Source organism: Dioscorea cayenensis, chromosome 26 (genome assembly GCF_009730915.1).
Source record: "Dioscorea cayenensis subsp. rotundata cultivar TDr96_F1 chromosome 26, TDr96_F1_v2_PseudoChromosome.rev07_lg8_w22 25.fasta, whole genome shotgun sequence".
NCBI classification, from domain to species: Eukaryota; Viridiplantae; Streptophyta; class Magnoliopsida; order Dioscoreales; family Dioscoreaceae; genus Dioscorea; species Dioscorea cayenensis.
In genome coordinates, this window is record NC_052496.1 from 1,117,794 (window position 1) to 1,145,193 (window position 27,400).

The 27,400-nt window shown below is 39.0% G+C and overlaps 5 protein-coding genes across 6 annotated transcripts; 2 read left to right on the top strand and 3 right to left on the bottom strand.

The window, feature by feature from the left end:
- Window positions 1-8,477: 8,477 nt before the first annotated feature.
- On the bottom strand, window positions 8,478-12,513 carry LOC120253121. Of its 2 annotated transcripts, none has more exons than XM_039261410.1 (2): window positions 12,377-12,513; window positions 8,478-11,916 (listed from the first exon to the last, which is right to left on the bottom strand). In XM_039261410.1, the coding sequence occupies exon 2, from the start codon at window positions 11,860-11,862 to the stop codon at window positions 8,659-8,661; it is 3,204 nt and encodes a 1,067-aa protein (XP_039117344.1). In that variant the 5' UTR covers window positions 11,863-11,916; window positions 12,377-12,513; the 3' UTR covers window positions 8,478-8,658. The 2 variants fall into 2 exon arrangements, with proteins under 2 accessions (XP_039117344.1, XP_039117345.1); XM_039261411.1 differs by having other exon boundaries at window positions 8,478-11,893; window positions 12,377-12,502.
- Window positions 12,514-13,737: 1,224 nt separating this feature from the next.
- LOC120253094 (molybdate transporter 2) lies at window positions 13,738-15,776 on the top strand. The gene has a single exon (XM_039261367.1). The coding sequence runs from the start codon at window positions 13,952-13,954 to the stop codon at window positions 15,545-15,547; it is 1,596 nt and encodes a 531-aa protein (XP_039117301.1). The 5' UTR covers window positions 13,738-13,951; the 3' UTR covers window positions 15,548-15,776.
- Window positions 15,730-19,573, top strand: LOC120253093. Its single transcript, XM_039261366.1, has 8 exons — window positions 15,730-15,868; window positions 15,941-16,407; window positions 16,495-16,610; window positions 16,702-16,820; window positions 16,922-17,084; window positions 17,160-17,386; window positions 17,477-17,843; window positions 17,951-19,573. Exons 2-8 carry the CDS (start codon window positions 16,237-16,239, stop codon window positions 19,209-19,211), a joined length of 2,424 nt encoding a protein of 807 aa, XP_039117300.1. The 5' UTR covers window positions 15,730-15,868; window positions 15,941-16,236; the 3' UTR covers window positions 19,212-19,573.
- Window positions 19,574-20,053: 480 nt separating this feature from the next.
- Window positions 20,054-23,125, bottom strand: LOC120253237 (pentatricopeptide repeat-containing protein At1g15510, chloroplastic). The gene has a single exon (XM_039261567.1). The coding sequence runs from the start codon at window positions 23,075-23,077 to the stop codon at window positions 20,381-20,383; it is 2,697 nt and encodes an 898-aa protein (XP_039117501.1). The 5' UTR covers window positions 23,078-23,125; the 3' UTR covers window positions 20,054-20,380.
- Window positions 23,126-23,514: 389 nt separating this feature from the next.
- Window positions 23,515-25,974, bottom strand: LOC120253053 (V-type proton ATPase subunit c''2). The gene is made up of 4 exons (XM_039261308.1): window positions 25,747-25,974; window positions 25,574-25,651; window positions 23,967-24,137; window positions 23,515-23,871 (listed from the first exon to the last, which is right to left on the bottom strand). The coding sequence occupies exons 1-4, from the start codon at window positions 25,854-25,856 to the stop codon at window positions 23,700-23,702; spliced, it is 531 nt and encodes a 176-aa protein (XP_039117242.1). The 5' UTR covers window positions 25,857-25,974; the 3' UTR covers window positions 23,515-23,699.
- Between the last annotated feature and the right edge of the window lie 1,426 nt (window positions 25,975-27,400).

A 27,400-nucleotide genomic window follows, 5' to 3' on the forward strand; every position in this document is an offset into this window, starting at 1 on the left:
GGCCGATTTCCGGTTTTTCTAGTTGAACTGATCGGACTGGTCCGGGTCTGACAGCCATGGTTAACTGTGCCTACTTGCTCAATTAATGAGACTTCCCTCCACCTTTTTTTAGTTGAACGTTCTCCTTTAAGAAGCCTCTCTCTCTTTTGTACGTGATGTCCTTGCATGTAACTCATCTGACCTCTCACTTGAATATATGCTCTCTCTTTACATTGAAGCAAGTGGATTCGGCAAAGATGTCTTCTCTCCTGCAGACAAAGAGTGCATTCAAAAATTGATCACTGACTAATGACTGATATCTAAATCCAAGTAATTAATTTGGAGGGGAAACCTAGGTTTGGCCGGCTAAATACTTTTTTTTTTTTTTGGTTTTAGAGAATTGTAGATAAATTATTATGGTAATAATCTAGTAAAAAGATATTTGATTTTCATACAAAAGATCAAAAGTTTGACTCCCTCTTACTGTACATGCACAATTGAGGTTTAATAATATTAAAATTAATGTGTAGGATAGTTTTATCTATAATGTCAAAGCAGAAAAAAAAAATTGTAGATAAATCACAATTTGAGCCCTCCTATTTGACTTTGGTCAAAATTCTCATTTTCTCTAATGGAAGTGTTATTTTTAGCTGACTTCTTTTCTAAAGGTAGAATATGTCAAATTTTAATGTTTTTTTTTAAATAGGTTACATGAGGGGACCACCAAGATTTGTGAAGCCAACCTTCCATTGGAGTGCTAAATTGTGCATGCTATTTTTTTTTTTATCTAAAATACAAAATAGACAGATTATTAAATATATTAAAATGTGAATAAGTTCATATACAAAAATTTTAACCACCAAAAATATTTTAATAAATAACCTATAAAAAAAATAGTGGGTAAAGGATGAATATCTTCGAGGAAAAAAAATTGAGGTTTTTTGAACAAAGCATGCATAAAGTTTGAAAAAATGAGTTCATGATTATATTAGCAAACTTATATGAACTTGTAAAAAAAAAAAAACAAAGCAGCGTTTGATATTGTAATTATGTTTTAAGGGTGAACTTTATAATTTTTAAAAAAAAAATACAATTTAATATAAAACAAATCAAATCAATAATATTCTACCACTTTGTTTTTCATGTTGGTTATATTTTTGGTTTGCTGCTCTTTTTTTTCAATAAAGTAGTGGTTTATCCATTTTTTTTTAAAATATATATATTCTACCATTTATGATGGTTTTTTTTTATAAGGATTGGAGTTCAAACTATGAGCTTGCTCCACATGTCTCTTTTAATTTCATATATTCACCTTTCTTATTGGAATATTGCCTTAATAATACTAAATTGGACATTGTTCTTTTCTTGCAATAATTTCCTTCCAAATATCTGATGGTAACAAGTAAAAAAGATGTGCTGGCATTGAGAAATCCGCTGAAATTGTTTGGGATCAAGAGGCTGTTGTGAATCTCCCAGCACACAGGCCATATGCATTTGCATGTTAAAAGCATCTCTTGGCATGCTAATGCTAAGCGAGTAATGAGACTTTAATGCTTTACTTTTTAGGGTGCTTTGGCCGCTGCTTCAAACATAGAAATTTCTTTGGTGATAAGTGTGCCTACTTGCTTAATTAATGAGATTTTCCTTCTTTTGTATAAACTGAATCTTCTGCTTTATCTCTCTTTTGTATTTGATGTCCTTGTATGTATGTAACTCATCTGACCTCTCACTTGAATATATGCTCTCTCTTCACATTGAAGCAAGAGGATTCGGCAGAGATGTCTTCACTCCCACAGACAGAGAGTGCGTGCACAGATTAATCACTGGCTAATGACTGATATCTAAATTCTAATTAATTTGAAAGAGGGGGGACTTCAGTTTGGTTAAATACTTTCTTTTTTGTTTTAGAGAATTATAGATAAATCATCATGGCAATAGTCTAATGATAAGACACTTGACTCTCATATAAAAGTATAAAAATTCGACTCACTCCCAATGTACAAACACAGTTAAAATTTAGTAACATAAAAATTAATGTGTATGATAGTTTATTTATAATGGGCAGCCCTTTAAAAGAAAATTCACCTCGAGATAAGAACTCTGATGATGGACATTACTTTCATCCATCATCTCCTCGTGATGAGGATTCTGCTCCCTCTCTCAAAGCTTTCTTGCTTAAGGTGCCTCGAGATAAGGAGATTCCTGATTCATTAGTTACTCAAACAATTGAAGGAAATATTGCTTCCAACCTTAGCAAGGATTCTTCTCAAATAAATCCAAATCTCTCGTCTACTAAGGGGACATTACCTTCTCACCTGAATTATAATCCACCAACTCTAATTATACCAGATGGGTATAAATGGATTTTCGTACATGGTGGATGGACGTTAATTCCAATTATTAACACGATAAATTTTATGCTCAAAATCCTTCACCTCAGAAGGATTCATTAGATTTACCTTCTAATGATGAGCTTGTTGACTGGGGAGAAGATGATGATTTTTTAGCTGAGGAGATGGTTGAAGATGAGCACTTTCTTGAGGAAGATAATATCACCCAAACTGATACTGATCTTCACTCAGACAATCTTCTTTTGAAACAACAGATTGATTTACTTCCCGATCAAGTTAGGATCGACAAGGATCACTTGGGGGCTTTTGCTCAGGATATCATTCCAGATCAAACTCCTTCCGATAATACAACAAGGCAAATCAGAGGAAGTGATCGAAACAAGAAACCTTCAAGCCGCTGGACTGAAGAAACAGGGTTTGTCCCGCACCCTCCTAGATCGACTAAGAAGAAAATTCCTGAAGACCCCAGAGAAGCGACCGATGTTAACCAACAGCAGTCTTTGGCTGTGGCTACTCAGAAAATCAAGCGCTCAATCAACTTCATCAGCGCAAGGGAATCCAACATTTCTGGTGATCCAGATCCTAATCCTGCTCTGGAGTAGAGTTCTCCACTGTCAGCTTTGTTGACCTGTACCCCCTGTTGGTGGCTTTCGTTTTCATAGCTGTTTTATCTTATCGTTCTTTGTTTTCTTTGTTATGTTTCTTGTAGTACTTGTGCCTCACCTCTGGTGAGAGTTTCTGTACTTCCCTTTCTATCTGTACTGTACTTCTTCGCAGTGTTTCATTTTCAATAAATTTATGGTTTATCCACTTTTATCAAAAAATAATAATAATAATGTCAAAAAAAAATTTGTAGATAAACCATGATTTGAGCCCTCCCATTTGAATTTCATCAAAATTCTCCATTTCTTTAATTTAAGTGCTATTTTAAATAATGCTTTTAGAAAAAGTAAAAATATGCAACCTTTTAAGTTTTTTTGTAAGTCACATAAGGGACCACGAAGGTTTGTGAAGCCAACCTTTCTTTGGATTGCTAATTTGTGCATGCGATTTTTTTTGTTGCTTTTCTTAAAAATACAAAATAGACAAACTATTAAATGTATTAAAATGTGAACCAGTTAATATACAAAAATTTTAACCACCAAAAATGTTTTAATAAATAACCTATAAAAAAAAGATAGTAGGTTAAAATTTTATGATTATATTAGCAAGCTTATGTGGCCCAGTAAAAACGAAAAAAAACGAAAGCTACGTTTGATAGTGGACTCATAGGCATTTATAGTTGCCCATACCTTTTAAGGGTTAATTTTTCTTATAATTATGTTTTAAGTGTGAGCTCTATAATTCCTAAAAAAGAAAAATATAATTTGATATAAAACAAATCAAAATCAACAATATTCTACCACTTCTTTGAATGTAAACCCAAACAAAATTGTAACTCCATGTTACGTAGTATTTAAGTTTCTATGATATTCTCAATTTATGAAAAAAATTAACCAGAGGTAATTCATTTCAACTACTATAAGTCTATAATCACAGTCTCTGATGATGCCATCATCAAGTTTTGCAAAAATACTTTTGGTAGGGGTCGCCCTTGTCATAGTGGGCTTTTGAGCTTATGTGTTATCTTCCGTTAGGGATAGTAATGTTACTATTTTGATAAATGGCTTGATGATAGGCCCCCTAAGGAAACGTGGCTTTTGCTCTTCCATGCCTCCTCGGCCCAGCTAGCTTCGGTCCATAAAGTCCTCAATAGGTTCTCCACTCCTTCACTCCTGTTTAGAGATATCTCTTTCTCGTATTTGCAAAACATGAGGGCAGTTATTCCTTCCCTCTTAAATGACTCTGAAGATTTCAAAGTCTAGAGCTTAAAGAGTACAAGAACTTCCTCAATATGTTCTTTCCATCAGTTCCTTGATGACAAAGGACTGAGATCCTCATTAAGAAATATATTTATCTGAAAATGTATATGTCTTAAAAGATAACTATTTTCAATAGGTTCACATGAGATAACAAAATTCTTACTCTAGATAATCTATCTAGGAGAGACTATAATGGCCTGCCGATGGCTATCTTTTTTTTTTTTTTTTTCCAAGTAGCTATGGAGACTTTGGACCAATTGTTTCTGCAATACTTCTATATTGCTTGAATCTATAATCACAATAGATATATTTTCGAACTTTTAGGTTTTCCAAATTCTACAAATAAGTTATGGATATTTTGGACACATAATATGGTGTCCTACTTTAGGGACACATGGGAGATCCTTACTCAAGGCATGTTATAGAATGCTTGGTTGGAGATAATCAATTGAATATTCATAAATACCTCCTTCCACCGATTTCAATTCTAATTAAAAATAACCAAATGTTTCTTTTCTAATTACTAGCAACTCAAGAATTGAAAAGGCTAAAGTTGAAGAACCCAGTGATGACAATCAAATGCATCTTAATCTTTTTTATACACCGCACCCAGTAATGGTGCTTAACCATGATCAACCTCTTACTTCATTGAAGATGCCTAATATTTGAGACCAGAAGAGCAGCCATTGCCAAATGACATTTCCCAACATTCATCTTCAAGTAACTCTGCCTATCAATCAAGTTCTCCTACTTATGATGAGTGTGCTCCCTTGTGTACCAACTCATTACCCTCCATATTTATTCTACATGTACTTTCCATTGTCTAATGCATTTTGATGATTTACCTTTTTTTTAAAAAAAAAATTATAATTATTTTTGTAGTGTTTATATGTAACGTCTATTTTATTTATATTTATTAAAAAAAAATCTACTGCTGCCTTTCATTTCAAATAATCTATGAGTGAATATATTCTCTCATTATTTCAAAAATATTTATTGTTTTCTACAAATTTAGGTATCGTCATAGTTATAAATGTCCAAACTAATTTAAAACAATAAAAATAAAATAGATAAAAAAAATTATCAAAAATTCTGTTGTAATTATTACCATTCAAATATATTTTGAATGATTTATCCAGTATTTTAAAAAATTACTAAAATAATTATTTTCATATTAATCATTACAAATTAATAAAACTATATTATTTATTTTTTTTGACTAAACTCTCCATTGTGGTGATCATCATTTTATATTTATAATTTTAATTATTTAAAGTTGCGTCTAATTTTCTTCTTTCCCAGATTCTTCATCCAGACTTGTCGATGATTATCTTTTTTGTTTAACCTGACTAATAAAATAGTTAAGTAACCCTTCCACCAAAATATTAACGAATTCATCCCCTGAAAAATGAAATAAGTTTTCCAAAAAAAAAATAATACTAAAAAGTGGAAATAAGTGAAAAGAAGTCCAAAGGTTTCCATTGCCCAAATCCACATCCAAACAAAAGCCATGTGAATATGAACCAGCCAAGTAAAGGAAGAAAGTACATTATAGCTTTACTTGGTTAGTTTATAAGTACTTTATTTTATTGAAATGATTCTATAGCTTGTTCGTTTTATAAGCAAGCAAGGCAATAAAGTTAGTTGGTTTTTAAGTAGTTAATCTATTGGCATGGTTAAAATGATATTTCTACTATTTTTACATTTGTCCAAGGTCTCACCACACCCATGTCCCATCTCCATCTGCATGCACTTTTGTTTTGTTCCCGTCCTTTCACCCGTACGGGAAATGCTTTTCGAATCTTCGAAATCACATGAACAGAGAGGCCTTCTCTCTTCATGCAACACTCCATTTTTGTTTGCCGGTGTTTTTTACTTACCACTTACCAACATCAAATTACCAATATATATAACATATATATAATATATATACATATATGTACTGTACCACTTACTAGAGAATAGTGTCACATTTCCAAGTTAGCTCGAACGAGCTGAGCTGGCATGATAAATATTCGTTGAAGCCAGTCATGTCTCCAAACATAAAGCAATGAACAGTAAGTATATATACTCCGTTGGTTGAACAAGACTCAAAGGATGCAGGATAAAAGTAGTGGTTAGATGAATATATATGGACAAACAAACTAAGAAAGAGCTGCAAATCATTGGATCAGATCAACCTTTTCATGAAAGCCTCTATTTCCACAAGCTCTTTCCTTGTGAAACTAGAAACTGCTTTTTTACCCATTTAAAGGAATGAGAATATATTCATGACTACTCTCTTCCCTTCCCTTCTCTTGGGAAATGCATGTTGGAAATCCGCACCCAACTAATTATGTCAATATTCTTATGTTCAACTAAAAAAGTTACTCTTTCATGAATGAAACAAGTCTCCACCCACATGACTAGATGTTATCATACATATATGTATGAATTTGAGTTAGAGAACAAAGGAGAAGATAAAAAGAGTACCTTAAGAGAAGATGGAGATTAATCATAATGTGGAGAAGGGTTTGGTCAAGAAGAGCAAGGGTTGCATCAAGACAAGCAAGGGGCCATGGGTGGTGAAGAGGCAAGGGCGTGACGGCCATGTATGGACGTCGTTGAGGAGGCCGACAGACCGGGAAAGGGAGAACAATCGGCAGAGAGAGCGGCGGCGCCGCATGGTGGCCGCCAACATCTACAAGGGCTTGCGCTTGCATGGGAACTACAAGCTCCCAAAGCATGCAGACCAGAATGACGTGCTTAAAGCGTTGTGCGAGGAGGCCGGTTGGCACGTCGAGGAGGATGGCACCATTTACCGCAAGGTCATCATCATTCATGATCACTCTGTTTTTCAATATCATATCTCCATGCATGCATACATACATGGTTTGTGTATTTTAAGTTTGTTTTTAATTCTAACAATTGATTAATTTGTTTATACACACACACACACACACACACACACACATATATATATATGCAGGATCCTTCAACGAGAACGGGTTTAGATGAGGATGCACTTGAACTTACTTTGGGATTTCCATCATTGGAATATAGATAGTTGCAAGGATCAGTTGCTATTTGGAATTACCTGATCACTCCATAGAATTTTTCTGCTTTTGATATATCATATATATGGTTTGCTGGATGTCTTTGAACAAAAGAATTGTCTTGAATACAGCTAATCAAACTCAAATGCTTTTATGATGTTTGTATTTGGATCACAATGTTTTTGATGGGTGCTGTAATTCTTGGTGGAAAAACTCTTTCACTTTACTATCAGGAAATTTCTATAATTTCTGCAGGAACAATGGAATACTTGTCCTGGCACTAGATAAAACTTTGTTATGATCCTGTTCATTGAATGCTAATTCATAGGGCAAATGAATCCTAGATTAACTCTGAGGAGGTAATTGACAGATAAACTTGATTAATTTATGTTACATAAAGCTACAATTTCAATCAGGTACATAATTATGGTTATTTATGAGAAAGTTTCCAAAGATTTTTCTGATTTCAGATAACAAATTACCATACAAGGGAGAAGAATGCAGAGAAGATTATGAGACCAATAAATTGAGTCAATCATTAGATATTAGCTGCAGCGAATGAAGTTAGACATTCAAATTGAGATATTTTGGTATATAACTTTTGTAGCTGATATGGTAATAGTCAATAAAAACCAAAGTAAATAAAATTGTAGAGGTAAATGAAGAATCTCAAGATTATAAGTTAAATAAAATAAGACTGCATGCTGACGTTAACAAGTTTGGAATTTTTTTTTCCTCCTCTGTCATAATTTAATGTAGTAATATGACAAGCATAGTTTTTGATATGCTGCAACAATTTCTATTTGTGCTAACAGATTCCCGGGTATATAGATTTTTCAATTAAGTTATTGTTCTATGACGCTTCAAAACTCTGTTCACTAAGTACTAATATTGGCTGGATATGATTAACCAATCCTGATGTTGGATCTGCTAGTGGCCTTCAATTTATGTGGTCACAGTAATATAAAACTGCTAAACCTTTAACTTAAAATCAAGAAGAGATTAAGTGATTGTTTCATCAACAATTTAATAGAACATAAGCTGTTATATTTAACTCACAGGATTCTACAACTAAGCAAAAGCAATATACAAACTTCCGAGTTTTGTGATCTCATACAAAAACATCAAAGGAGCTAAAATAACAGATGTGTATCTGGTCATTAAGATAGTATCAAAACATCGCATGAAACTATCTTGGATCATAAGGACTTTGGTATTTTCAACCAAAAAAAAATTGTGCTTAATAGTAATTCAGGACGCTATCAAAATCTTATACATGAATATTCATGCTACATTTCTGATGCAAATATGACTTACAGAGAGTTACGAGAAAGGTCATTCATATGTATGCAAACAACACACATAGCGGGAAGAGCATTTTTCTGCAAACAACCAGGGAAGACACCACTTTGTAACATAGTAAGCAGTATATCATTCTTCATCCATATGTTTGGCATCTTGCGTCGCACTTTCATTCACACCTGGTGTGAGCTCTGCTTCAAATGAGACAGAAGGCAGCCTCTCATAAACTCTGGAACCTAAAGGCAGAAATATTTTCTCTCCAGATCTGAGAGACTGAAAAAATTTATGGCAGTCCCATCTCTGCTGAACATACACCAGAATTGAGAGCAGTATGGCCGTCATTGGAATGGCAACATCGTCAAACTTGGAATAGAAATCTAAGGCTGGATTCACAAATTCATACTCCTCTGAGAAGTAAGGATTGAAAACCGGAGCTCTCACATAGTCATAAACATGCGGAAGGATCCTAACCAGCGTTATCCCAAAATAGTAGACTTTTCTCAGAGGCTTGCCATTCAACTGCCACATAGTGTTGCCTATAATTTGTGGAAGCAGAAAAAAGTCTTGAATCAAACCCACATACTCCTCCAGTTGGATTTCCCAATCATGCATTTTACGTCTGTTTCCCCTGGAGTCCAAGAAGTACTGGTCAGGTCGAATTTGCCTCGGTGGCGCATTGACACCTTGCAGAATAAGGATCACCAAGAAACCAGCCAAATGCAAACCACAACTTATAATAAGAACCCATTTATCATTTGGAACGCGTCCTGGTTCAAGAGGAGTTCGTGACAGGAGTCTGATTCGGGACTTCCAGACCTTCTGGCCAAGCCTCAGAGTGAGCAGAAAAGCACCTAGGACAAGGATCTTCACTAAATAGTCACTAATCTGGAACCATTGGTTCTTTTCAAAACCATAGGATGGATAGTCATACGTCTCAGATTTCAACTGAGCAAACAGAGCCTCTGCCCCAGTGATCAGAGGAATGCTGTAACCAAGAGCCTGGACCCCAAGCATAACAAGAGATATGTAAGGAACAGAGGCAGTGTTATCTCGAATGTAGACTAATTGGAACACTATGCAAGCTACTGCAATAGAAAGTGTAAGAATGCGGAGACTTCCCTCGACTCCTTTCCTTGAGAGTATGTCTTGCCGTTGCTCATGATACAAAATTGGCAGAGTTTGGAGTTTGATCTGGCTAAAGTGGAGTGGGTCATCCTCAGTCCTTTGGCTTATGATGGAGACCTTTGCTGTTGGATTCATGAGCCAACGAGCAGTGGTTGGTGGATACTCTATTATTACTTCAATTAAGCAATCAAGTCCATCTTCAAGATCCCTGCTCTCAAACAAGATTTTCCAAGATGCACGCACATCTCTACATCCAATCAAGTACATTTTTCCACTGACTGGGTTATAAAGGCCCTCCAAGTAGAGCACTGAAACATTGCTGTACAACTTACCCGAGAGAGTGAGCTCAGCTGATACATTCAGAAGCAACTTTCTCTCGGTGGATACATCTTTGGTGGAAGCCGGATTCTTCTCCTTTGTGCTTGATGAATTTTGGTATTGGTAAGTCCAGTACCGCCCAAACAATTTGTCAAGAGAAAGTATCTCCATCTGGAGAAAAGGCCGGTCTGTCCGCACTTTGGGCAATGGATCTTGAACTGCACTGCTGTGAAGCGTGAGGTCATCCGCAAGACTAGAAAGACCGACTAGTTCATCATTCTTTTCACTCTTTCTGGGGTAACTTAGGAACGATTTCTTAATAATAGCACCAAATTCAAAGGGCTCACTCCGTTCAAGAAAAGAACCAGCTAGCTTGATCTTGGAATACTTGTATGACAGATATGTATTACTCAACTTGTCCCAAATTTCAGATGGATGTACTGGTCTTTCAAATGACAATGGAAAGAAAGAGTTGTTACCGTGATCATCTATGCTGGATATTCTCCCAAAAATAATATTTCTTTGGTTGATCGAGAAGGATGTAGGAATATATAAACATATACGAGAGTGGCAATTTCTGTCTGTCAGTCCGAGACAGCCGACCATGCAAAGCTGCCCTGAGGATGAATTCCATATTCCTTCCACCGAAAGAGTTGTGTTATCAAGGCCACTCCTTTGAACTGCAGTATACTGGTTCTCCCAGGGAGAAATCACTCTAAAAACAGCAGAAACCTTGGCAGACGTTTTGTTATAACTTTCCATTCTCGACTCACATCTCACATCTTGCATCGCTAGCTTGACATTGTCAAACCCCCCATCTGTTGCATTGATCTCCCTTTCAGTAGCAAAAGGTCCCAACTTCCTGCAATACTCATCAGTGGAATTACAGTTCCAGTTTGGCACAACATTTAAAAGTTGTCCATTGATGAATCGATCGAGTACCTCACATAATCCAACCCCTTTATACAGTTCGAACCAGCCACGCACTGAATCATTAGGATAAGGGTATGGGCTGCAGGCCTTTGACACAAGCTCTTCAGAACCATACTGGTAATATGAATAAGCACCTAACTGAGAGACAAGTGAGATCTTGTCAAAGTACCTGATGCTGGATACTTGATTTAGGCTTCTCAGTTCACCTCGCGCAGCCCTTGTAGTCAAGGTGAAGTTCTTTGGATAGTGGAGTACGAGAAGAACTTTGTCATCCTCAAGGAGAGGAGGTTGGTACTTGTTCATGCGGGCATCATTCACCCATTCCCATGGATCTGCAGAATCAGGCTGACGGGAAGGGAGTAAAGCATTCCCCAGCATACAAAGCACCCTTTCACCACCATTCTTCTCGGATTCAACATATATCCCTTCAAAAGAAACCCTGAGTTCCGAATTCCCAGGCCAGAATCTGAACTCTGGATTAAAGAAATGGTTTACTTCCAGACCAGTGCCATTTCTAAACAAGCCTATGCTCAGTTCTCCACTGACATTGAATGCATTGTTGGAAGTAGTTGCCAGATCAACATGAGTCAGGGCAAATGTAACCAGGTGTGCAGGATCAGGAAGAACAGAACTGCTCTGTGGTGCATCACTTGCATCGAATGGCATTAAAGGGGCTGTGCCGTGATCTTGTCTCCAATCTCCCATGATGAAGTTGAGCTCCGGAATGATGCTTGAGGCTCTATTGGCATTAATTTTATCTTTGGAAGCCGATTTAAGGATCAATTTGCAAGCATCCTTCACTTCTGAATAGCGAGAATATTCATGGGGTACTAAGGTCTCTTGACTAAATGCATCTGGAAGTCTCGCAGGTACCACTCGGTGATAAGATAACGTACGTGTGATGGCCAAGGCCATGAACAAGCAAGCAACCCAAAGATGAGGAATCACAGCCATCATTGTGATGAGTTTAACTCAAACACTGTGGGATCTGATACGAAAGTAGTGAATCCACTTATATATATATATATATATATATATAAAAATCACTGATCAGTTAAGGAACAAATTCAAGGCAACTTAGATATCAAGTTATACACAAATGTAAGTAGCTAGTAAAACTATAACCTTATCAAACATGTGAAAAACCAAGATTTTGATTCCATACAGCCAAGTTTTAAACAAGAATGAGTTGGCCTCAGTTCTTTGACTCAATGGAAAAAATTTAAGTTGGTTATCATCAAATTCATACTAATCAAAACATGAAAAAGTCCAATTCCAACCCAATCTGCCACAATAACTGGTTAGCTAAGCTTAATAAAAGAAGAAGAAGAAGAAGAAGAAGAAGAAAGTGTAGGGGCATTCATCATCATCATCATCATCATCATCATCATCAGCAGCAGCAGCAGCAGCATTGTAAGAAATAAATGGAAAACATGAGAAAATGGAGAATTTAGGGGAGATCTTTGCTAACCTGATCATAGAGAGTGAACAAGGCCGGAAACGGAAACCAAATCCAAACAATGTCGGTGTTGAACTTGATGAGATCTTGAGATTTGGTGTTGATGCGTCTTGGGGATCGATGTTTTGGATTCCCACATTTGACTTGGGTTGTGGGGACTTAAACAACACGCCGATGATGCCAGTGTGAACTCGGAAGTTGAATTTACAGTATTACCCCTACATTGATCGCGAGACCGACGGGTGAGTTCTAACGCCGTGTTTCGCGGGGCATCAACTTCCAATGGGTTGGAGCTCTATTGTCGCACGTGAGTGCACGTGATTCTTTTAATAACTCAGCAGTTGTTAAAATTCCATGTGTATTGAAAAATATCCACGGCCCACACTGTGCAGAATCACAATAGTACTGGGCCGGATCTGCAGTCATCCTCACATTCTGTGGCCCATGACTTGATACTGCCCGAGTTATGTATAAATGGGTGTGGTGTGTATGAATATTTGCAATCGGTCATTTCTTCAAATGAGGGTACAGTGTGATAAAATTGAGAGTCTTTTTTGATTGGGGGTGATTAAATCATTAAAGCGCACCATGCATAGTAGAGAAGGAATAGTGCTACATATAGTGATGGCAATGTTAATTGGCATGGGCCACTGGCTGGCAGTGGGCTTATCTATCAAAGGAAAGGAATCGGCTCGCACTAGCATCAGACTTTATCTATCAAAGTCTAACATTCCTTGATGCACTACTGACGGGTCCAATGATATGCATGATTGTAGAATAAGAATATTTACAATAATAATATCACTTTTAATTATATATAATAGAGATTTAGTACTATTATCATAGTACATGAGTGATAGTGTAATCAATTCTTATGTTGAAAGGAAGTTTGATTTTTTTTAATGGGTGGTTAAAAATTTATGATGTGCATGTAGTGGTAGTGTAATCAACTCATATGTTGAAAGAAAATTAGATTTTTTGTTATATAGGATCGAAAGTTTATGATGTGTATATAGTGATTTGTCAAATTATAATAAATAAATAAATAAATAAATGAAATGTGATGTCTTTTCAATAATCCAAAAGTTGAACAAGCAACTCATTTATTATTCAGTAAGCATCCATGAAGTAACAGCAAAACCATCAACGCTATCATGTCCTTCTCCATTGGCCACATCCAGAAGCCCTCTATATATATATATACAGTAAGATGCTATAGTAAGAGATTATTAGGATTTGTTGGATTGTTTAGTTTAGATTTTTAGTTTATTATAGATATAGTAAAAATATGGTTGGATAGTTTAGATTTGTTTAGATACGGTTATATTCTCTCTTTAAAATTTTAATTTCTTTGATAATCTTCATTCTTCTAGTGCAAATATAGACTTTATTATAGACCTTCTTATCATCAAGTATCATTCTGAAATTGAAATTCATATATGTGTGATTAGTAAGTGTGTGGGTGTGTATATAATAAGTGTGAGTGTGGCCCATAAATCCTTCAAAATATTTTAACAGCAGGACTAGCTAGAACTAGAAGCCCAAAACAAAAGAGAGAAGGAGAAGGAGTCTAGGAGAGAGGGAGGAATGAGGAGGAGTGACGGCAGTAAAAACAGCGACGTCAAGGGAACGGCCCTTGAACTGGCCCAAGAGTCATCCGCACTCTCCCATCTTCATCATAAAAACAATTATTATAACCTAAATAATAATCCCACTCATCCGCCGCCGCCGCCTCCAACACCGCCCGTTACCATGGATCCTGACCATACATCCGGCATCGCCGCCCCTATCCTCCGCCCCGATCACCCTCCTCGACGACGCTGCTTCCCCTCCTTCACCTCCAGCTTCGCCATTAAAACCTCCATTTGGGCCGAACTTGGCGGCGCTGTTGGCGATCTCGGAACCTACATCCCTATCGTGTTGGCCGTCTCCCTCGTCAACGGTCTAGATCTCAGTACCACCCTCATCTTCACCGCCCTTTACAACGCCGCCACCGGCTTCCTCTTCGCCGTCCCCATGCCCGTTCAGCCGATGAAGTCCATTGCGGCTGTCGCTATCTCCGAGTCGACCCACCTCACCATTCCTCAGATCATGGCTGCCGGCCTCTGCACCGCGGGGGTCCTTTTCATCCTCGGCGCCACCGGCCTCATGTCCCTGGCTTACCGTCTAATCCCCCTCCCCGTCGTCCGTGGCGTACAGCTCTCGCAAGGCCTCGCCTTTGCCTTTACGGCCATCAAGTACATCCGCTACAACCAAAACTTCTCCTCCTCGAAAACATCCAGCTCCGATACCCGCCCCTGGCTCGGCCTCGACGGTTTAATCCTCGCCATCTCCGCTCTCCTGTTCATCATCCTCGTCACCGGTTCGGGCGACGATGAAGACACCATCCAAGAGCAACAACAAGACGAGGCTCGTTGCGACAATACTCAGAGACGACGCTGCATTCGTGGTTCATTCTTCCGAAAAATCCCTTCAGCGCTCCTAGTATTCTTGCTGGGCTTGGCTTTGTGCTTCGCGAGGAACCCGTCGATCATCCACAATATCAAATTCGGGCCTTCGAAAATCACGGTGGTGAAGATCAGTTGGCAGGACTGGAAAACGGGCTTCATCCGTGCAGCCATCCCTCAGATCCCGCTTTCAGTGCTCAACTCGGTGATCGCTGTCTGTAAGCTATCGGCTGACCTCTTTCCTGACAGGCGAGTGACGGCGAGATCAGTGTCGGTGAGCGTGGGGTTGATGAACATGGTGGGCTGCTGGTTCGGAGCCATGCCTGTGTGCCATGGGGCCGGGGGACTCGCCGGCCAGTACAGGTTTGGGGGGAGGAGTGGGGCTGCCGTATTGTTCCTTGCGATCGGAAAGATGGTGCTAGGTTTGGTGTTTGGGAACTCGTTCGTGAGGATATTGGCGGAGTTCCCGATTGGGTTGTTGGGCGTGTTGTTGCTCTTTGCGGGGATCGAGCTCGCCATGGCCTCCAGGGATATGGGAAGTAAAGAGGACTCCTTTGTCATGCTCATGTGTGCGGCCGTGTCTCTCACCGGCTCCAGCGCTGCGCTGGGGTTTGGTTGCGGTATTGTGCTCTACTTGCTGCTCAGGCTCAGGGACCTGGATTGCTGCTCCTCTGCTCTTCTACTGACCGGAAAACGCCAGCAAGAGGCTAATAATAATGATGATCATATTGTTTGAGAAATAATAAGACAATTATATAAACCAGTACCTGGCATGCGAGATTCCTCTCCCAATTCTTGTCTGTTTTTAATTTCATGTTTGTGGGCATTATTTATTTACCCTAGCCTAGAAAAGGGTGAGCAGGATGATTGCAGAAGGCCAAAAAAAAAAACATATGTTTGACTATCAGATCTATATCTAATCTGATGTTTATCAGTATTATATAAAAGAAAGCGTCATTTTTCTATTGAATTCTGTCAAATAGGATGTTTGTTAAGTGGGAGAAAGTGAACACAGAAAGCAGAACAGCATGGACATACATACAAGAGATTTATAAAAGTGGGTTGCTTAACCACTAATTGATAGACTCTTTTTTTTTTTTTTAATAATTTAACTTGTACCCACATGCAGAATGACTGAGTGAGTGAATACACCTAACCACCATCAGAGACAGAGTAGATAGCCGTTGCCCCTACTTACTATGGGATGCGCTGGCATCCAAGTTTGAAACAGCGGAAAGATAGAAGAGCAATGCTCTTTCCATGCCCTTTTAAAACCAAATGACCGTTGCAAACTCAAGTCTCATAATACCCGCATCCCTAGGAACAAGGAATCCAAACCAAGAAGACGCTCCCCCGCTCCTCCCTGACTCTCGCTCGCAAGCAGGCATACAGTAAAAAAACACAGAGAAGAAGAAGAAGAAGAACATGGCCAAAAAGAAGCCGGCTTTTACTTTTAGTGAGGAAGGGATGACCATTGACGAGGGCTTGGGGTACCCAAAAGCCTACGCGAAGCTATGCCGAAGCCACAATGCATTCGAGCCCTACAGCCAAGGTCCTCCTTCCATCTTCGTTCCCTACACTTTGCAGCCTCAAGAGGTCAGTCAGATAAACTAGCATTTTTTTGGTTTTATTTTTTCTGAATGAAATGACATGAACTGTCGCACATCTTTGTGTGCCTGCCAGGCATTGAGAGCTAAAGATTTGAACCAGATGTTTCCAGTTCTGGACCCAGACGCAGTCCCTTGTATGAATCCCAGAGGTTATGTCAACATCCTATGGAAGCAACTGGACCATCTCGGGTGAGCTCTCTATTCCTGTTCCTGCTCTCAATTATACTTTCTAAATATGGTCCAGTTCTTGCAACTCTCATGATTGTTACACCTTGTCCAGGAATGCTGGGTTTGATCCTGCTTTGTTTCGAGTGGATCAGTTCGGTAATGTTCTCTACTTGCATGCGGATGATGCGTCTCCCCTTGCTTGGGATATTGATCACTGGTTCCCTTGCTCAAGTAATTAGTGTAGCCCTCCTTGCTTTTGAATCTCTCATATGCCATTATTTTGAAACCTGGGTGCTTCTTCTGATGTTGTCATCTGCTTCTGGAAAATGCAGGAGGTGGGAAAACAGTGCCAAGCAATCTGAGGATTTTGCAATGGCAAGTGTGCAGAAAGAAGCAAAGCAAGCTCGATTTCCTCATCCCATGGTGGGATTTTCAGTTGGGCATCTCAGTGAACCAGTTTCTATCCATATTCGCATCCAAGAAGACAGAATTCAGGTGGGTGAAGCTTTATTAAAACTACCTTTAAAGGTTTATGTGGCTGACTAGCAACCAATTTGATACTGTTTGCAGGAATAGAGCGTTTTCCTTTTTGTTCCCTGGTGGTGGAAGTGAGGAGTTGAATGCATTGCAGACCATAGAGTCCCACAGTTTCCCACAGCATTTCATTGAGATGCAACAGCAAATGGGGCTTGCTCCAGCTGCCCTTGTTCCATCACAAGGAAGTCTTCATGCATCAGTGCTTAGGCCCCTGGATTTTAATAGATCTCTCAAGTCTGGCTCTGGATCTTCTTTATCAGGTAAGCAATGCACGTCAGTTCTGTGCTTCTCTGCTGGATTGTTACTTGTTAACTGCTCCATAAAGACTGATCTCTTTTGGATGATTTCAGCTGCTAGGAGATTCTCAGTAGAAGATGATGATGATGGGCAAAGCATGGCGATTCCAAGATTTGGACCATTTCCTAATTCCAAGGAAAATGATAAGCCTGAGACCAATCCTTATCTTTCCATTGCAATGGCCAGAGATTCACTGAGACAGAGAGATGAAGCCAAGAAGAAGCAAGCTGAGATAAACCAGTTGGATGGTGAACTAAATGAAATGAAGCAGAAAAATGAAACAGAAAGGGTAGCTCTGCAAGACTTGGAACAACTGCTGATCAAGAAGAGGCGAAGAGTTGAGAAGTGCAGGAGATTAGCTGAGGCGCAATCTTCTTATAGGGCATTACTCGAAAAAATGATAAGAGATGCCATGCACAAGTAAGGCCAACGGAAATGATTTTTTATTTTTTATTTTTAAATGCCTCGCTTTTGCAATTTCCATGTGCTAGTTCTGAGAACTTTTGGTGTCTTAACTTGTAATGCAGGTCTGTTCTTTACAAGGAGCAACTTAGATTGAACCAGGCTGCGACCAGCACACTCATGGCGAGGTTGGAGGCGCAAAGAGAAATCTGCGACTCTTCTGAACAAGAGCTCAACAAAAGATACAATCACAGAGATGAAATAGAGAAGCAAATTAGACCAAGAAGGGAACATGCACGAAAAAGGTCAAGAACTGATGATACGTTAATAGAAGAGAGAAATGATGAGTTACTGAGTATGTCAAACCCTTTGAGGAAGGAGCTTAGAAAATTTTTAGAGGAAGAGCAAAAGGCTTCTGAAGCTGGCTCATCTTTCACTGAAGGAAGAGAATCAGAGCAGATGGAGACCTCAGGCACCATCAAAGAAGCAGAAGGAAATCTCAAGCCACTCAAATGTAAGATCATGAAGAAGAAGATGAATTCATCTACTGGAAGCCAACATGATGAAGATGACGAAATATACAACAGCACTGCAATAATTGTCAGGGAAGCCAAATATGACCGGAAGGGCTCGCCTTCTATTCAAAGATCTTGGGAAGGCAAAGAGGAACAGATGGCAGTAATACTCAGAGAACCAGCAGTACATGATGGAAGTTCCAGTGAGGGTAATGGACTCGAAAAAAATCGATTTTGCAAAGCCCCATATGAAGCAAATATTACTGAGGATGAAAAATCACTCAAGGAGAAGCTTGAGAGAGTTACCATTAGAGAGGAGAGACATTGCGGCAAGACCAAGAAGAAATCGGAGAAGAGTTTCTGTCCTCAAAGCCCACATGAGGAAGATGACAATGCACACCATCATCAAGTAGGAAAAGGGAACATAGAGAAGTGGCTTAAGCAGTTGTTGGAGAATGCCCATGAGGAAAATAGCCCGTCCATGGATTCACCACCACCTGATCCTCACGTGCAAAACTATGCAAACTCAAAGAACAAGATCAGAGTTCCAACTAAGCCACTCGATGAAAAAACAGCTTTTGATCTAAAGCATGTTGAAGGGAATGGCCTTAGAAGAGAATGCAATAATGACAACAACTTGCTTGAGAAGAGTAAACACACTAGTGGAGTTGGCAGTATCAGTGCTCGCAGAGGACTAGGCAACAGGAGAAGTAGCATGGATGGAAGAGGTAGAGAGGAGAGAAATGGAGGTGTTTCAACTTGTGAGAGCTCCAGGGGATTCATGTCCTTCCCTTCATCACCTTCTGTGATTTTAAGTATGAGAAAGGGTGTTGATTGTATGGGCAGAAAGCCAAAGGTGATGGGTGATTAAGAAGAAGACTCCAGTGGGGATTTTTTAGGCAGCAGCACATTTATCAAGCCCTGGCCTAAGGCTTTCAATAAATAGTAGTCCTGGATCAAATTTGCTGCGCAGATTTGTTGTTCATTCTTTCTAAATTTGGACATGTATGTTTGGGTGAAGTTTGTTAAGTACTATGAATTGATTCGTGTGTGTGTGTGTGTGTGTGTGTGTTCAAGGATGTATAATTTGGAATCAGAGGCACCAAATTATACATAGTAGTTATTTACCTCTGGGAAAATAACTGCTTGTTGTGTTCAAAGAAATTGAGCTTTGTTGTAAATGGCTATAGTATTATTATCATTGATTGGCTAGAAGCTACAATTGAGTCTGAATTGCTGTAAATGGTTATAGTATGTCATCATTGATTGGCTAGAAGCTACAACTGAGTCTGAATTGCTGTAAATGGTTATAGTATGTCATCATTGATTGGCTAGAAGCTACAACTGAGTCTGAATTGCTGTAAATGGTTGTAGTATTTCATCATTGATTGCCTAAAAGCTACAACAAAATCTGAAAGTGAATTACATTGCAGGGAAACTACTTGATCAAACTTCAAAAAATAAGTTTGCTCTATTTGTATGATATAACCTCATGAACTAATACATGGATATACTTTTCCATGTGTTTCTTCAAGATATCAAGAGGAAGTTAATGAAATGACCTGGAGAGACACAACAGATATACTAGATAAGATAACTATTGCAATACTTCAATATGTAGGAAGAATGCTCATATTGAACTAATATGCTTTGCCATGCACTCTCAAAAAAATCATGAAAAACACTAGAACAAGAAAATACACTACAACACATTTATATTCAACTCAATGATATTGATGAGATTTGATGATACAAATAGACATATACACAGTGCCATCTTGGAACACAGAGAGTATCATTTACAGATAGATGTCATTTGTAAATACCTTTACAAGCAGCACTGCTCACTTTGGCTTCCATTACTCTTCATTGTTTCTCAAGAGCACCACTGCTCACTTGGGCTTCCGCTTCCAAGATCTATGTATATCAAAATCTGCATTCTTGAGGTTTAGGAGCATCTTCAACTCACATTCACTTCCTTCAGATGCCAGCTTGCAATGCCTTGCCCGTTACAATGTGCGGGGAAAACAACCTGATAGTTTACACTCCATGCTCCTGCTTTAGTCCAACACATCTTTTCCAGTAACCTTCATCGCCGCAAGAACATTTTCCATCTTTAAAATGGTGAAATTGTTCAGTGTCCCTGACTGTAATCTCTCGCCGGACAATCTTTGATATTGACTTAACTAGAGCATGGCAGCCTTGGCACATATACAAATTTTTTGTAACCCAAATAGCTGTTCCAGGAGCAGTACTGATAAGCCCAAAAGCTATTGCTAATCTTTCACTGTGGCCACAAAAGATTTCAGCTTTTGATGCTTCAGCCTCATCTACGATATCATTCTCAGGCAAATCAAACCCAGCACTCTTTATCCTTTCATACAACCCATTTAGAGCTCCATTGATCTCCTTACTCTGAGGGTGTGACTCATCCCCACTCAGAAAAGCATGAACCATTCCCTTGACCTCCACCCAACTGCAACCAGGATCAATGGTTAGTCCTCTCTCCCTCATTTCCTTCCTCACTCTAGCGACCTGATCCCATCTATCACTATCGGCATACAGGTTACACAAAAGCACATAATACCCAACACTCTGGGCATCCAACTCGAATAGATAATTAGCAGCAAGTTCACCAAGATCAACTTGTCGGTGAATCCTGCATCCATTCAACAGGGCTCCCCAAATGGCAGCATCTGGCTCAATAGGCATCTCTTTTATGAATTGTTGGGCTTCCTCTAACCACCCTGCACGACCTAAAAGATCCACCATGCAAGCATAATGCCGGAGACTCGGTGTTATGGAATATTTTTTATGCATGTTGTCAAAATATTCCCAACCTTGGTTCACCATGCCAGACCTGCTACAGGCACACAAGAGGGCAATGAATGTGACCTCATCAGGCAGCACCCCCTTTTCCTCCATCCGCTTGAACAGGTCTACTGCAAGATCCCCATGTCCACGCACAGCATAGCCTGTCATCATGATATTCCATGAAACCACATCTTTTTCTTCAAGCGAGTTAAACTGCATCCAAGCATAATCCATCCTCCCACACTTGACATACAGGTCAAGGATTGCATTCGGCACAAATCCTTCAGTTCCCATCGCTCTTCTCAAAGCTTGGGCATGTATCTCTTTCCCCCACACAAGAGCTCCAACTGCAGCACAAGCAGAGAGTGTGGAAATCAATGTAACAGAGTTGGGCTCTACAAAAGCTTGCATGTGACGGAAGTAATTCAGAGCTTCAAAGCTCCTACGGTTAATCCGGAAGCCTGATATAATTGAACTCCAAGAGATCACATTCTTTTCACGCATGCCTCGGAAGACCTCCATAGCCTTATCCACACATTTGGCTTTGGAATACATATCTAGGAGTGAGTTCCCAATAACAGTATATGGCATGAGCCTCTTCTTCTTTGCAAGCTCATGGACCTCAACGCCCACATCAACCCGTCCCAACGTTGCACATGCAGACAAAACACTGGCTAAGGTGACCTCATCAGGAGAAACATCGGCCCTTTTCATTTGGTCAAAGATTTCCAAAGATTTCTCCGGCAATCCATTTTTCTCGTGACCTGATATCATAGCTGTCCAGGAAACAACATCCTTCGATTCCATTCTCAAGAAGATCTTCTGTGCTTGGTGCAAGTTCCCAAAACTAGCATACATCTGGATCAAAGAGTTCTGTACAGAAACATCAACACTAAAACCTCCTTTCACGGCATACCCATGAATCTCCTTCCCTAAGCTCACATCACACAACCAGCCGGACGCAGAAATCACACTCGTCACTGTCATCAAATCCGGCTCCACAGAGTGATTCCTCATCATGAGGAACAACTCCAACCCATCATAGAACTTTTCATTTTCAAAAAACCCAGCAATCATCGCATTCCACGAGATACAATCCCTCCTCGGCATAGTATCGAACACCTTGCGAGCATCAACAAGCTGGCCACACTTGGCATACATCGTGATTAACGCATTCAAAACATCAACCTCTGACGCAGACCCAAATCTGAAAACATGAGCATGAACCTCTCTACCCCTGACCAAATCCGGGACGCCACCACAAGTCCTGAGAACACAAGGAAAGGTATAGACATCTGGCCACATGCCAGACCAGATCATTCTCTGGTACAAATCCAAGGCCTCGTCGAAAAAACCAGACTTTGCGTGACCCCCCACCATAACGTTCCAAGAGAAGACATCCCTCTCAATCATCTTCCCGAACACGGACCAGGCTTCAAGAAGGTTGCCAAACCTGACGAACATGCTCAATAGCGCATTCCCGAGAGCAACGCTCAAGAGGATATCGGAGGAGGAGATGTGGGAGTAAAGCCGGGAGCCTTGAGGCAGAGCGCGCTTCCATTCGCAGAGCCTGAGGAGGGATATATAGGTGTCTTCGTCCAAAGGGAATTGTTCGGAAGAAGGCAGGAGGCGGAGGGCTTGATCGAGGTCACCGTCGAGGCAGAGACGGCGAATGGCTGGAATGGGATTGGAGGAGGAGTGGGTGGTGGGGCTGTGAGGGTGGAGGGAGGAGAAGGAGATGAGCTGAGTGGTTTTGGAGTCGGAGAAGAAGGGGAGGGAAGTGGCTGGTTTGAATGGGTGCTTGGAAAGCGAAGAAGAGATGAAAGAATAGTGATTGGAGAGGAGGAAGAAGGGGTCTGAAGCTGCCGCCATGGTTGGAAATTGGAATGGGAGAAAGGAGGGAAGTGTTTGCACTTTGCACATCAACCATGATGCTCACTGCTCAGCTTAATTCTCGTTTGGATAGGGCGTGGTCGGGTTTAAGGAGGGTTTTAGCTTCTGGTCTCAGTTTTGCCACTTATATATATATATATATATATATTTAATGTTTCCTAAATTACCATAAAAAAACGAAAGAAAACAACCGGATAGAGTAGTTGACTTCCGCTAATAAAACCGACAATAAATTTGTTACAATTACAGATTTCATTATTTTTATTGTTATTTTTTTGTTTTATTAATATTTAAAAAATTTCTAATAGTTCAATATTTTTCCGTCATACGATGGCTGAGAGGTCATATGCACACTTTCGACCCATAAGACAAAAGATTAATTAGTAGCACATCCACTGTACTTTATTTATTATACATAGACAATAACTTCAAAAGTTGGAGACCAGCATTGTAGAACGAAGGTATCATTATGCCGGACAGACGGGTAAAATTAATACATAGAAAAACATAACATGATCCCAAGAAAACAGACAGCAGCCACTAGTTATTGGCTTCAATGTAAATCAAGAAACGGTACATGTAACATGTACATCTTTAACACAATCCGGTTTGCTCAGTGCTCATAAAGTCTTTAAACAGTAGCGAGAGCTGCTCACACAGCCTTGGCGGGCCATGTCGCTTGAGATGACATGATTATCCCTACGATCACCCCAAACAGGCCAAGAGCACTCCCAAAAATCTCAATAACCAAAATCTTCACAAAGAGGGAGGAATTCTGAGCATCAGACAGAGCACAACTACTGCCAATTATACCAACGCAAAGCCTGTTGACAAGGGATACTTCATAAATGTTAGTAAGGTATTGTTTACACCATTGCACTAATCACAATTGAAGAAGACTAAAGATGACACTCCATACCCGCAAACTAGGTTTGCAAAACCAACAATGATCCCAGAAGCAAAAATTGCATATCCAGCTCTTAGAGACTCGGGTTGGTAGATCTGTGAAGCTGGCACACTTTCCAGCTTGGTTTGAAGAATGATTGCAACAATGACTCCATATATGGCAACAGCCTCACAGAAAATAACACTGCAGAACCACCCAAGAGATGAGAAACATTATGGACAACAAGGTATATAGTCATACAAGCAATCTATGTAAGTCCACTTTACTTAGATAAACATCATGAAAAGCTAGAGCTTACTGATAGTCTGATAAGAAACAAAATGAGCAAGTATAACTACAATGAATCTCCCAAGTAATTACTGTAAATGTTGGTGCATATGTGGGTGGGTGCAAGCAGTGTGTCTGTGAGTGTGTGAGACTCAAATTCTAAGCTTTCAGTTGATTCATTAGTATCAGGGATATATTATGACATCTGAACATATTAAATGAGCAATCAACATGTCACACCAATGCTCTGGGCATATTGTCTTTACATAAAGTTCAACCATATCAAACTGCATTATGCATACATCATGCAGAACAATGCAGAAAATGCTAAGTTGCTTTGACAGCCAAACTAAAAGATATTAAGAATATGATGATCTTCGAATTTGAGATTAAAAGGTGGCCTTAATGTTTCTAGGAAATACACATGCACCTATACCAACCAAAAAATATTAAAATTAATTTGCCTTATTCCCTCGAAGAGAATGAGAAAATGGTATGTGTTTCATTTATATTACAAATTATGGCACTATTTGTATGTACAGAAGCTCTCCTGAGTGCTAGAAATTAATGCAAAAATTTCAACACCAAAGGTCTAGATAATGCAGAAACATTTTCTCCACTGTCTTTCAAAGAAAGAAAAATAAGCCCATCTAATGCAATTATTGAAGAACTATGGGTAAGCAAAGGGCAAATACTGAACAAATTAGCGTATGAATATGGATCTATCCTTCCTATATAGGATCTAGAATAAGAAGCAGAAAAACTAACCTGTTTTACCTGAAATGTAATCATAGGTTGTTAATTTTATGTACTCGTCCACAATTATTTCACAAGTGCTTCTAATCCAGGACACAACCAACCAAAGATTAGATAAAAAGCCTCAAATTGATTACTAGGCAACATCAACAATGCATCCAAGCCTGAGTAAATGACCCCAAATACATTGTGAATTGTATGCCACTGAGATAATGTGTTTGCATCACTATGCTCCTTTTCCAATCTAGCATTCATAAACCTCACATACAAGTTTAATCATCTCATGAGAAATTATCATTTTGCAATAGAATCCAAATAAGTTATTCATAAATAAACCATTTCACAAACTCTCAAGAAACGCACATCTACGAGGAGCAAAACCAAAATCAAACTCTTTTGGCACTCTTTGCATTCTTGCTCCATGCATTTAGTTATACTATGCATTCCTTATCTTAAGGACCGAATCAAGTCATGCCAGTTAAATGGAAGTTCAATTTTTGAAGATAAGGCATTTATTAAACACAGATAAATAAAAATAAAAATAATAGTAATAATAATAATAATGCCGATCCAAATCAAGGGAAAGAACGCCTTGCCTGATGAGATTTTTGGAGGTGATCCTCGGGGCTTTAATTGCAGCACCGATCAAACTGCTCCCAGTAATATAAATCCCCCTGAAATTCATCCAAAAAAGAAGGAATTCATCAAAATACACAACGAATTGTTGAAAATACAACAAATAGATAACTATTAGTTGAAATCTGAATACCAGGCCGCTCCGAGAACGGAGACACCGATTGAGATGGCGATTCCGATCGCAGCGAAGGTATACGGCGAGATCTGCATTAGCGCCTGAGACCAAGAGCTCGATCCGGCCATCTTCACCACGATGAGAGCGGATAATGATCGCGCTTTGCTAGGGTTTGAGAGACGGAGACGGAGACGGAGAGAGAGAGAGAGAGTCCTCGAACCCAATGAAACAATTAAGGATTAAGAGGGGAACTTCAATGGATCACATCACACCACCAGGTGGAAATTTTATTCGTATTCTGGGTATACTTTTGGTCCATTTTGGCCCACGGCCCAAGGCTCATGACCCAGAGCCCAGTTTAGAACTGAAGGCACTTATGGAATCTATCCGTTTGCCTTGGGATTGATATATCTTATTTTATATCATTAAACTGTTTATTTATATGGCAGTCCCTGAACTATATCTAAATGTTTATTTTGATCCAAAATGCACCAATATCTCACTTTGGTCCCCTAAATAACACAATTGATCATTTTATCTAATAACTTGAATGTTATGATAATTTGTCAGTCTAGTGATTTATTCTACTTTTGAATTTGCACAATCATTTTTTTGTACAATAAATATTTTCATATAATTTAAGTAGCAAAATCATTTTTTTTCTTGTCAAGATGGAAATTCTCAACTTTTAGTATATTTTATTAAGTGTTGCGAATGTGTACGTGTGTGTGTATATATAGGAAGAAATTCACGTGTATGAAATAAAAATTTAAAAAAAAAGTTATATTAATTTTGAATTGCTATAACTAGGGTTTTAAATCTAGTAAAAGCTCCCTCTCGAGTGGAGTTATTGCTTATTATTTATATTTATTTAATTCCTTGGATTAAAATCATTTTGTTCCATATATTTATCTTTTAAAACTTTTGAAATAGAATCGGACTTTGTGAGACCTTAGTGCTATAGCCATTATTTGGTATACTTGGCTAGAGTGAATAACCACATTTTTCATTTGACTGTTTTACCTTATTGTACTGTTATTTTTAAAGTTGCTAACACTCTCTTTTCTTGGTTTTTCTAACTTCTCATGCTCATCAACAATCTCTCCTCAAAAAATAGTGGTTGTGTACGGGTGGTTCCAGCGCCCACGTGAGCGCGGCTCCATCTCCACTTATTCCACCGAGTCTTGTGCACGTCCATGAGTCTCTAGTGGGTTCGCCCTCAAACCTCGCAAAGGATAAAAGCGTGCTCTTAATTTCATGAGCGCAAGAGTAGCAGATCTTTCCGCCGAGTTAGATCACAATATGGATCAGTAGTCCCCTTCTCCTCCTAGCTAAGACAGGCCTGTGTCACAAGATGGTTATATTCGCCTGTCTTACTGCATCATCTCTAGCTTTTTACTCTGCTTCTTTTGTTCTTTCTTTGTCTCTCTCGCCTCTGATGAAGGTTATTAATTTGTTTCAGTTTTTGTATATATTTTTCTTTCAGTATTTCTGTTGGTTGTCTTATTTATGTTCTTTTTTTTAATAAATCAGTAGTTTATCTACTTTATTAAAAAAAAATATATATAGTTTTTATGGTAGAGTGAAGTCCATCTATTTTCTTAAAAGTAAACAATAAACAAAAGGCTAACAAAACAATCATGTGATTCTAGTGCCAATAGTGGTTACAAAA